The sequence below is a fragment of the Eublepharis macularius genome, chromosome 4 (assembly GCF_028583425.1).
Source record: "Eublepharis macularius isolate TG4126 chromosome 4, MPM_Emac_v1.0, whole genome shotgun sequence".
Taxonomy (NCBI): Eukaryota; Metazoa; Chordata; class Lepidosauria; order Squamata; family Eublepharidae; genus Eublepharis; species Eublepharis macularius.
The window spans coordinates 158,879,893-158,892,373 of NC_072793.1; the positions used below are offsets into that span (position 1 = coordinate 158,879,893).

The window sequence follows — 12,481 nt, forward strand, 5'->3', positions numbered from 1 at the left end:
ACCCATCCAACGTACTATCAGTGAGCTACAACCCATCCTGGAAAATGATACCTCTCTCTCAGAAGCCCTGGGTGGAAGACCTCTCCTTGCCTACAGACAGCCCCCCAACCTTAAACGACTTCTCACTTACAATCATGAATCGGCCAGCAGAGTCACCAGCACAGGTACCAGGCCCTGCAACAGACCCAGATGCCAGCTCTGCCCTTATATCTACCCAGGGAATACAATTACAGGACCCAATGGCATCAACTACACTGTCTCTGGCTCTTACAGCTGCTCATCCTCCAATGTGATATATGCCCTCATGTGCCAACAATGTCCATCTGCTCTGTACATTGGACAAACCAGCCAACCTCTACGCAAAAGAATAAATGGACACAAATCTGACATTAGAAATGGCATCGTCCAGAAACCAGTGGGAGAACACTTCAATCTACCAGGACATTCCATCAAAGACTTAAAGGTCACTGTAGTTCAACAGAAACCTTTCAAAAACAAAATCCAACGGGAAGCTGCTGAATTGGAATTCATATGTAAATTTGACTCTGTCAAGCTGGGACTGAATAGGGACTATGAATGGTTATCTCATTATCAAAAGTAACTGATTTCCTTTACAGAAGCAAACTGATCTCCATATCAGAAGGAGCTGTTTGCATCTACTCCTCCCTCCCCTCTCCTCCTCTATATCTGACCAGTTTCTTCTTGCCCTCCATGCATCTGACGGAGAGAACTGTGATTCTCAAAAGCTTATGCTACAATAAAGTTGGTTAGTCTTAAAGGTGCTACTGGACTCTTTTTGGTCCAAGCATATTGGTGGTCTCAGAAGATTCACTATGGCTGTAGGGCATGAGCCAATAAACATGAGCCTCCTGTGGAACTAAATGTGTGGGACCTGTCAGTAATTCCCCCTTTTCATCCCACAAAAGAAGGGCAGCAGGCAGTTATATATACAGTTTTAGCCTAGGGCTACATGATTTCATTGGGAAAGGAATTAACAAAAGCTGTGGGAAAGCTGATTAACCAGTGTGGCAGGTTTAATTGGCATGACTGACTGAGATTGGATGAGTTTTTTTCCTGATTAGAAAGACAGGCAGCTGGGTGTTACTGTAACTTACCTGCTTGTGAAGACATTTCCTCAGAGCTCCTACTTCATGGCCCTCCCCTCAGCAAAGAATGATGATTGGCTTCACAGGACAGAGCCTGTGGAACTCCCTCCCTGGAGAAGTTTGCCTCAGCTGTCCTACTGTCCAACTTCAGTGTTGGTATTATGGTTGTTGGGGGTTTTCCGGGCTGTATTGCCGTGGTCTTGGCACCTCTGAAGATGCCAGCCACAGCTGCTGGCGAAACGTCAGGAACTACAATGCCAAGACCACGGCAATACAGCCCGGAAAACCCCCAACAACCATCGTTCTCCGGCCGTGAAAGCCTTCGACAATACAGTGTTGGTATTGTTGGGCAGTTGTTGAGGCTCAAGAGTTTCTGGTGGGCTCACCCCCAACACCAACTGATGTCGACAGTGGTGGTAGTAGAGAGCCACCAGAAGGCACACAGCCCCCAAACCCTGCGATGGCGCCAGACCGAAGTGGTATTCTCTCAGATAACCTTCGAGAGCTCTAAGACAGTGGTTCTCATCTAGTGGTACACATATCACCGGTGGGACACAGAAGTAGTATAAAGAGGGATGAAGAGTTTTACTAAGAAATCACTGCCCCCAATCCCAATAATACTACCACAATTTTTTGAGAACCATTGGTCTACTAGAATCTATAGTTGCCACTGCTACTCTTGGTTCTGTTGATAATTTGCACTCGTGATGTCTGTCATCTCCCACTCCCCTGTTCCAGTTTTATCAGATAATTTGTTTTCTGGTGTTTCTTGTGCTTTTAATCTGCATGGTTCTTTTTAAAAAATGAAGTTTGTTAGCTACCTTACGGATATCTTTTAAAATCAGAAAGGTGGGATACCAATATTTTAGTAAATACACATACCAATGAAAAATAAACACTGTATTAATAATGTCCTCTTCTTCTAACAAAGAGGGCTTTTGCTCACATTGGCTCCACTAGCCTCAAAACAGCACTATGACAACATAATAAGCACATATATTTCACTCTCCTGCAGTTGTGGAAAGTAATCAGTCAGGGTCAAATACACCTCAAATAAATAATAATAATTTAAAAAATCAGATGTTTTTAAGCAATGTCTTAATATACAAACATAAAATTGTATCACAGATTGTTAAATGTGTCTCCTAGTCTCTTTAATTGGGGTCTAAATGACCCCAATGCCCAAGTAGGAGAAACTTTCAATTTAAACAAAATAACAAAGGGTGTATGTGTGAAAATGTGTGAAAATTTACAAAGCAATCTCTTTATTATGAGAATACATGAAATATGAAGCGACTGGGAAGAAAGATTTACAGATAAAAGCCAGGGCAGTGTAATGGTTAGGGTGTCAGACTGAGGAGACTCAGGTTAAATCCTCACTCAGCCATAAAAGCTCACTGGATGACTCTGAGCCAGCCACATTCTCTTGCCCTAGCCTACTTCATAAGATTGGTGCAGGGTAAGATGGAGAAGAACTATGTATAGCATCATGAGCTCCATAGAGGAAGGGGGAGAAAATGTGGTAGGTAGCTAAGAGTCTGTGTTTGGTCAACTCCTTAGTGAAAAGCCAGACAATCTACTAAATACCTTTGAGTCATTTTGGACATCTCCCTAAATATTTAAGTCTCTCTGAGAAACGTCATGCCTCAACAATAACTCAAGATGCTTCCTAAGTGACCTGATTTTTTCAGCCCTAAGCGAGAATATCTGTATCATACAACACATAAACTGAGCTGCATTCATCCTGAAATTCCACAGGTATACCAAACAAAATGCTGGATTTGGTACCAGGAATAGAATTAAGCATCCTAAGAATATCACTTTCCCTTAAAAAATGAAGAATTCTAGTCCTTATGACTACAAGGATGAATGTGAAAACCCCTGGTCAAGGGCTGAGGCAGGGTTATGACAGAGAAGCTTTGATGCTTTGCACAGCTCCACACAGGGTTCGCAGAATACATTTGCCGTTTGGTTAATAAATTAGAAAAATAGATGCACAGTTGCATAATTTTAACATAACAGCGTGTAATAGTTGGTGTGGTGATGGATTCGGATCTGGGCAACTCAGGTTTGATTCCCCTGCCATGGAAGCTCACATTGGGCCAGTCAATGGGGGAGAGGAGAATGATGGAAGCCACTTTGGGTCCCCGTTGGGGAGAAAGGCAAGGAATGAATGAATGAATGATTTGCCTTGTATAGAAAGATCTGGATCCCTGAAGCAGGGTAGTGAAAAAACGTCCTGCAAGATAGATTCAACCTCTTGGGGAGCTGTATCTAGGGCCTCTAGCAGCCCCCCTCAAATGTGATCAAGGTGTGCTGGAGCACTTCTGAAGAAAAGAAGGAATAAGACTTTGTGTTTCATATGTCCAATCTGCTTATATATGGAGATGCCTTCTACTGACCTCTACCAAGGTCAGTCTTGAGATTGACAACCGCTCTTCAGAGTCTCATGACCTTCATGTCACCTGATCCTTTCAACTGAAGATGATGGGGGTCAAACCTGGGCCCTGCTCCATGCAAAGCAATGGTTCTGCCACTGAGCCATGGCCTCATCCCCTACCTCCTTAAGAAGATCGTCCCCAAACCACATTTGCTTGTCAAACTTGCCCAGCTGGTGACCTCATAATGCCCAGGTGCCATACCTGTAAGGCCCTGATCGACAGTCTTTACCGCTATGTAGCCATCCATGAAAATGCTAGCTTGTTCAAGTGGATCCATGAACACATGTGGATCCATGAACACAAAAACTGGCCACCCTTCTTACCATCTTGACACGAACTTCCCCAGTGGTCCAACCCATTCCCTTGCCACCTCCTAAATACCTTTTCCCCTCCTCTTCCCTCCCCGATTCTGTCCTGTCTCTTCCCGCTCACCGGAGTTCTCAGAACTGTGGGGCAGGTCTGGCAGTTTCATGCGAGCCCTGTTGGGCTCCTGGTACTCCGTCTCCCCCGAGTGGATGCGTTCATAGCGGTTGGAGTGCCTGTGAGAGCCCATCGTGTTGTTGATGACAATGGTGTCGCTGGGTGCAGAGAGGCGAACAGTGAGGTCGTCATCTGAGATTCGGCGTTGAGCCTGTGGGGTGGGGGACCGACAGTGAGTGACGAGGGTGAGAAAGGTTGATATAGTTGGCATCCCGCTTCCCAGCCCAGAGTCTTCAAGTCTTAAGCCACCAAACTCTTTTACTTCCCCAAGAAACATAGAAATGTTTAATTCTTTTTCCTATAAGGGCTAAATTAGGAGATGGTTCACTAAACCCTGAGCTGTTGGGACGTGTAGGTTGGAACTACAAAATGCAAGGAACTCACATGACAGCCCATAATCCTCCCAACCTGGGAAATCATGTGATCCTAGAGAGCCAATCTAGTCCGTCTGGTTAAGTATAAAGGCTCTCCAGTCACCTGCCTGCACCCACCGGTGAGACACCCATCTGCCTTCAGGCCTGACACTTCTAATTTGGTCCAATAGACTCCCTTCCCCTCTGCCTTTATTCATTTGGGAAGTCAGAATTATAGACTCTCTTCTGACGGTTTTCAAACTGTGCTCCAAGGAACACTATGGTTCATCAGCCACAGGGCAAGTCACAATTGACAAACTGCGAAGAAGATAAAGCTTGTCCTCCATCTTCTCCTGCGATGTGCAGAAGCAAGGGAGGATCAGGCACATTTCAAAGCTGTGTTCATGTAGACTGCCAGTGAGATCCAAGAGGACTGGCTAGTATGCTGTGTAGGTCTGGAGATACCCTTGAATGTGTCCAGGATCTCTGAGGGCAGGAAGTTTGAAACCAACAGCCCCTTACTCCTTCACAAACCCTCAGAGAGTCTTTGTTCCTACCCTCCCTATATGCGCATACTGCTCTATAGGCAATGGGTACATTAGGGCCCACATCTTGTCCTCTTCATGAACCTCTCACGGACCACAACCACAGCTCAAAATCTGAGACGCGTTCACATTTCACTCTCTGCTATATGCCTCCTTCACCAGGAAACTGGCAACTTTAGTTCCTCCGTGCTTTAATCCACCAGACACCACTCTTCTTCACCCTTCAGAAAAATTACATTTCCACCCAAGACCACACAACCATTTCCTTCCCTTCTTTTCCCTGCCACCTTTTGTAGAGGCTTCAAAAGCCCTCTCTAAACTTGCCCCCCTTCCCAGAGGAGAGAAAACAGCATCACTGCTCATCTACTGATCTTAATTCAGTAATTTCCCAACTGGGTGAAAGAAATCCCTAGTGAAAGACATATATTAAACAAATAGTTTAAAATGTCCTTGTGGAGGATACTGCTGTATCTCTGCATGACATTGCTCTGGCCTCACCTCCTTCCCATCTGCCTTTAACGGAGGCCAATCATTCATCTTCACCTTTCCTCTGAGTATGATGGGCTCATTCAATCGCTCCTCATGTACAGACACAACAGAATCTCCCAACCTCAGAGGAGGCTGCCTGCTCCACATCTGCCTGAGTTACTGCTCTGGCCTTGCCTTTTTTCAAATTAGGGGGTTTTCCCAGTTCAATGGCTTCCTGAAAAACAATGGAGCTGGGCCCCTCCGTAGATGGGTAACCTACTTGTCCATACTAGAAGTAAAATGTTTTTACAAGTGAAATGTGCCTTCAACTTTAATCCAGAAAAAAAAGCATCCGCTCTGAAAAATCTGACTTAACCCACTTAAATACATACAACATTGCTAAACATTCAGGCTGTTTGAATTCTGACCGTTACACTGGAACTCTAACGGCAGCATTCCTACCTTCCCCAAGATCTTTTGCCAATACTGCCGCCACAGGATGAGGAATATGACCACCAAGAGGAGTAGAATGATGGCCACCAGGCATCCTATCAGAATGGAGGTGTTGCTGTTGTCGTCCTTTGCAATTGGCAGGCTTGACTTTGGTTCCCCTGAGTTCTCCTGGTCTTAAAGGGAAAGAAACAGAGAAAAGAAGTCACAGTCTGGTCTTCAAGCGCCACCATCTTGAAACAGGCAGCCTTCCCCAGAACAAATCAGGCCTTATTCTCAGATTCATCAACAGCTTCTCACCTGGGAGTGTGAGGTTTGAGTGGGCACCAGCTTTCTCATTCAGGATGGAAACCAGGGCTGGGGAGATGGGAGTGTCGCGGCCAGAGGAACGAGGAGGGGCCACAACTGGGGGCCGGCGGCTAGCAGCAGAAAGAGAGGGGTCATCCACAACGTCTGGAAGCAAAGGAACAGGTAGGTGAGAAGGGAACAAGGAAAGAATGACCGCAACACAGAACTGGGGTGGTAAGAAAAGAGATGGCCTACTCCCTCCACATGCCACCCTCCAGTCCCAGCCCATCGACTCCAACTCACCAGAGAGAAAGGCGATTTCACTGAAGAGCATCCACTCGCCAGCGAAGTGAAAATGGCACTGAACGAACAAGCCAAGCCTTCCATCCAGGGGCACGGTGAGGGAGCGGGCGCTGGGGTCTCTCACATCCACAGCCAGTGGGTGGGAGACGGGGGTGGGCTCCCAAGCAGTGGCCAGGCTGCGCTTGAAGAGACAGTCCACTTGTCGGAAGACAGTGACGCCGTGGGTGTGCATGTTGTTGCAGTGAACCTGTGGAAGGGCAGGGCAAGAAATGCGAAAAATGGAAAAAGCGCAAATGAGAGACAGCTTCCAAGCAAGCTCTTTTCTCTGCTATTCTCTTCTATGTCTATTTTGAATATTACTATGTTTAGCCTGGAGAAGAAACGACTAAGGGGCAGACATGATTATACTCTTCAAATATCTCCATGACTGTCTCATGGAAGAAGGCAATTTCTGCTCCTCCAAAAGGCAAGACTAGCGATTTTCAGAATCTGTATGAGATTGTTGATGTTCACCAAGTTTTGGACACTTACACTTCCTTAGCAATTCAGTCCTAGATATATTCTTCTCCCTAAATTGTAACAATTTATTCATATAACTCCAATTGTAGCCATGTGAATCAGTTTGTGTTGTCCCCGTCCCAACATCACCCTCCCCCAATCCTCTCAAGCCATTGTCGTATCTCATCACGGTTGGTGTCTTCCAGCACGGTGCGTCCCTCACTCTTGGCAGCCCACTGATGTCCTATAGATATTTCTAGAAGGATGTTCAACTGTTCCTCGGTACCTTCATGTATGTGAAGGCTCTGAGGCGATCAAATTCAAACTCCATCTCAATGAAGCCATTGGGGAAAGAGCTGTTCTTCCATCCCACGTAGTCGTACCCTGGCCACACACGCAACTCCTTGGTCTGGGTAAAATCATCCAGGCCCACCACTCCATCAGTCAACTGACCAAGGCCTCCAAACTGCAACCTGTAGTTAAAAATACAGGCAGAGTGACAAGAGGAACAATGTGTAGAAGAAGGGAATTCTGGGATGTAACTTACGATGTGCGTCATTACAGTTTACATTTTCCCCAGTATCTCTCCACAAGAGAGCACATTCATTATTAAGGCTAAAGCCACCATTTTGTTTGCAACATTTCCAACCAAGACGGGCTATCATTTATTTTAAAAATATTCATCACACCATCTTGCTATGGAGCTCAGGGCAGCATTCATGGTCCCTCCTCCATTTTATTCTCACAGCAGCCCTGTTAGGTGGTTTAGGCTGAGAGATGTTGACTGGCCCAAGGTCAACCAGAGCAGGGATTTGAAGCCACTAGTCTGCCTTGTTAATCATTCTAGCTGATCCACCAAATGAAGAGTAATACACTATCTGGATGTCTTAAATTGTTCCCTTTAGTATCCCTATTTAAACAGAAGCAGCAATGTCCCACTTTTCACACACAGTTTCCACATAAACAGTTTCCACACTTTCCTCATACAAAGTTATACTTCCCCTGTTTTGAGCCCATTTTACCATATGGTTTTTAACTTGTTTCGACTCACATTACAGAAACTAACTACATATTCTCCACCTTATATTATCATCACTAATCAACCTTAAAATTTGTTCACATGCTTAATGGTGCATTTCCTCTCTGGGGAAAAAAACCCGGTCTAATGTGAAAATACACCAAGGAAGATTAATGGCATTCATTTTCATCCTAAAGAATGACCCAAATGAAGCTGACAATCTCAATCCCATCTCTCTCTCCTTTTATACATGAACCAAATCAGACCATTAGTCCAGCTATACAAGAGAACAGGATCTGCTTTTCAGGTTCCCAGGCAGAGAAAGGTCTTCCTCCAACACCTGAGCTACCTGAGATGCCACAGACTGAATCTGGGATCTTCAATATTCAAGGCATGTACTTCACTGAGTCTTCCCTGCCCCTTCTTGTTATCTGCCTCTATGCACCACCCAACTTTGGGTTCCTCTTCTGTTAGTGTTTTTATATCTACAGCATTTTTAGCACAAATAACCTTCTAGTTCTTGTCTCAGTCATTCAACAAATGGAACACAGACCATGATCATTACCATTTTACGGAGGGGTCACTGAGACAGAGAGATGTGACGTGCCCAAGACGACCCAATAAGCTTGGGGGATTTGAACTCAAGACTCGCCGCTCCACATCCAACACCCTGTCCAGTACACATCACAGTGCCTTGACACTCTCTTTGGCTGGACTCGCACAACCTTGGGGACTTCAGCTCCCTGATGTCACATTTGGCTGCACAAACATCACAGCTGACTCAGGAGAACTGGGATGATGTGTGTACGAGACATAACATCTAGTTTGGACCTGCCTGACATCTCCTCTTTGAGATGGATCCACACGATTTGCTTGCAACCCCATTCACATGACAGCAATCTGACCACACAGGGGTTTTCTTCCTGTAGTCCTTCAAATAAGCAGGTTACTGTATCATAACTGCAACCCATCGTGAATAAATCCAGGCCCAAATGATCACTATTTAGGACCATCCAAGCTCAGAATGCAAAAACGGGTAGGGGTGATCACTCACTCACTTGCTGACGCTGTGCCCATCGTAAGTGGAGTCGTTTAGGTAGGCTGGCTCTGGGACAAGAGGCATAATCTGGCCTACAGGGGCTGTATAAGACTGAAGACCATCTGTGTAAAGAGACAGAGGACGTCATATTCAAAACAGCAGTCTTCCTCTGGAACACAACTGTGTGAAAGGCCTCAGGATGATAAAGCACAAACACCAACAGTCTGGGGGGTATGCAATGCAAGAACAAAAGATGAAATAGTAAGTACATGGTAGGTGTTATATAGTTACTAAAGGCCTAGAGTCCCTGGTTCAAATTTTGCCTCAGCTATGAACTTACCATTCATTTGCTACATTTATAATTTGCATGGATGGGAAAGTGGCATGGTATAGCCCAATCCTGTCGGATCTTGGAAGCTAAGCAGAGTTGGCCTGGGTCAATACTTGGATGGGAGACCACCAAGAAAGAGGGGTTGCTCTGCAGAGGAAGGCAATGGCAAACCACCTCTGCTCCTCATTTGCCTTGAAAACCCCTTGACGAGGTTGTCATAAGTTGGTTGCAACTTGATGGCACTCACATGCATCTTATCTTGCCTTTGTTCCATCGTGGAATTCAAGACAAAGTATGCAGATTTCCTAGGAGGTCTCCCATTCAGGCACTAACCAAACCCAGACGTCCTTAGCTGCAACAAGGTTGCTAAGGCACATGCCCCCACCCCAATTATCCACATTTTTTGATAAGCTGGCTAGCCAGATGCAGAAAAAACTTGATTCAAAATGTTTTTGCAAAACTATGATTTAGTGCGATTTTACACACTTATAGCTGTTGATCTTCCACCAGAAGCCTGTAATATAAAAATGGAGTGCTTAGGAGACAGAAAATGAAAACAGACATCAGTTCAAAACCCTGGATTTGCTTAGATGTTTGGAAGTGCAATGCAAACCATAGCCTGGGGTATAACATATGTTTAGCAGAAACCGTGGCTTGGCACAACGCCTGAACTGAACTATTGGTGGCTCGGTGCAGATGTATATGAATATGAGAAACTGTCTTGTAACAAGTCAGATCATTGATCCATCTGCCTCTTCTGATAGGCAGCAAGTCTTCAGGGGCTCAGAGAAAGAAAGGCCTTCCCAGTCCTGCTACCTGAAACCTTTTAAACTAAGGATCTCAGGCACTGGACCTGGGACATTCCTCATGCAATGCTTATGCTGTACCACAAATCTGTACAATGTAATCTGGAATTCACAGTTCTCCCTAGAACTCATTTAGACATGTATGCTTATCTCTTGATCACTACAGCATCAAGAAGTGACCAGCATTCATCACCTGAATCTCAGCAACAACAGTTCATACAATCCACGTGCATGTCATCCAGTGGCAAATGAACAAACACACACACAAGAATCAACCTTAACATTACAAAGCATGGAAGATAGTAAAGGGCAGGGCTTTTTTTCAGGGGGAACGCGGGGAAACGGAGTTCCGGAACCTCTTGAAAATGGTCACATGGCTGGTGGCCCCGCCCCCTGATCTCCCGACAGAGGGGAGTTGAGATTGCCCTCCAAGGGCAATCTAAACTCCCCTCTGTCGGGAGATCAGGGGGCGGGGCCACCAGCCATGTGACCATTTTCTCCAAGGGCAACCCACTGAGTTCCACCACCTCTTTCCCCAGAAAAAAAGCCCTGGTAAGGGGTGCTGAGAAGCAAGCTTACATGGGAGCAGAGCTATTTATCTATAAACAAGTGATGAACTACACGGGCAATTGAGATAGTGGAAGAGAGAGGAAAGAGCTGAACCACAGTGGCAAGAAGGATCTACCAGCTGACTTCCTTACCTCTCCAGACACAGCCGTACAGCTCCACACGCAGGCAGACGCTCATGACGCGGTCGGCACGTGGGTAGAAGCGGACATAACGAGCAATGATTGGTGGGCCCAGGTCTTTCAATACCACATCCTCTGTATTTTCATTGCCTGAAATCACCTGAGGAGGAAAAAAGTGGTTAAGAGGAATTACTACTCCTTTGGCATTTCCCAAAGACCCTGCTGGGCAGAGTCATGACAGAGCAGTGAGTGTGTTTTTTCAGGCTTGCATCTGGGAAATGGTAGAAATGAGCAACCTAGCTCGCTACAAAAACCCACGTCTGTTTATTAGACACAGGGCCAAAGAATTTGTTACATGTGAGATTAGCGTTTGGATCTCCTAATGTTTTTCTTTAAAGACTGCCATGGGAGACTCCAAGTTTGATCGCAAGCAGGGCTTTTTTTCAGCTGGAACGCGGGGGAATGGAGTTCCGGAACCTCTTGAAAATGTTCACATGGCTGGTGGCCCCGCCCCCTGATCTCCAGACAGAGGGGAGTTGAGATTGCAGAGGGCAATCTCAACTCTCCTCTGTCTGGAGATCAGGGGGCGGGGCCACCAGCCATGTGACCATTTTCTCCGAGGGCAACCCACTGAGTTCTACCACCTTTTCCCAGAAAAAAAGCACTGATCACAAGTACAAATATTTTTCTCCAGCAGGGCAAGCAGCAGCCTGAGGGAGGAGGTCAGAATTTAGATCAGGAAAACACTGCAGGGAAACAGGTTAAAATCATATGACATCACATCGCTGTTCAGAGAGGCCTGCCTTGGCTCCCTTTAATTAAAAATAAACATCTCTGGAAATACCCAGGAAACAATCACCTTAAACCACCAATGAAAATCACAACTAGGTCCACTTCGTATGAGCCGCACTGCTGCAGATTCTGTAGATGCCATGCATTCTGCCACCTCTATCCCGCCCCAGATCCCACTGGCTGCTTCCCACAATGCTCATTCAGCTCTATCCTTTGCTCACCTCGTTGCCCCACCGGTCACGCCAGGGCATCCAGCGGTGCCCATCTCGGCTGTAATGGAGCCGATACGTGCGAGCAAACTCCTTGCCGTGGCCACTTGCATGACGGCCCTGCGTCCCCACCAAGGTCAAGAAGTGCAGCTGGCGCAGGTCAATCTCCAGGTACTCGGCATCGTTGGGGTAGACGGGACCTGCAGGGCACCAGGCCCCGTCCCCCTCACTCAACCCTAGCCTGTACAGCAGGAATAGGAAGTGTTACTTTACCATTTTTCATAAGTATGTGTAAATGGCCTACTATGAAATACTTCCTTTCATGAGGGGAAAATTCCTGTCAGACTTCTCTCGCACTGCTTAACATCTGATCACTGTTCATGAAGAAGAGATGGCTGCCGTGAGGTATTTGTAATGCAAATGAGCATTCTGCTGAATGCAGATTAAGCCCTTCATCTTACAAACCTGAGAGTTTCTTCACGCCCTACATATGAAAATTATTCATAGCTAGTTCATTACAGACAGTTTGGCAACTGGACATTAAAACTCATGTGCACAGACGCAGTGGAGCATATCTACAAATGTAGGCAATGGTAGCTGCATGAAAGAAGGGCAGAGTGCATTCTCCAAGTCTGCAAACATTTTGTCTAAATCAATATCTGGCA

General features: G+C 46.0%; 1 protein-coding gene across 2 annotated transcripts in view; it reads right to left on the bottom strand.

The window, feature by feature from the left end:
- Positions 1–12,481, bottom strand: part of DDR1 (discoidin domain receptor tyrosine kinase 1) — a 71,165-nt gene that overhangs the window by 21,296 nt on the left and 37,388 nt on the right. For both annotated transcript variants that reach the window (XM_054977702.1, XM_054977701.1), the window contains exons 4-11: positions 11,829–12,057; positions 10,828–10,975; positions 9,009–9,111; positions 7,219–7,405; positions 6,435–6,681; positions 6,144–6,296; positions 5,856–6,019; positions 3,980–4,178 (exon numbers count right to left, since the gene is read on the bottom strand). In XM_054977702.1, the coding sequence (XP_054833677.1) occupies positions 3,980–4,178; positions 5,856–6,019; positions 6,144–6,296; positions 6,435–6,681; positions 7,219–7,405; positions 9,009–9,111; positions 10,828–10,975; positions 11,829–12,057 (1,430 nt within the window). The remainder of the gene's footprint in view (positions 1–3,979; positions 4,179–5,855; positions 6,020–6,143; positions 6,297–6,434; positions 6,682–7,218; positions 7,406–9,008; positions 9,112–10,827; positions 10,976–11,828; positions 12,058–12,481) is intronic.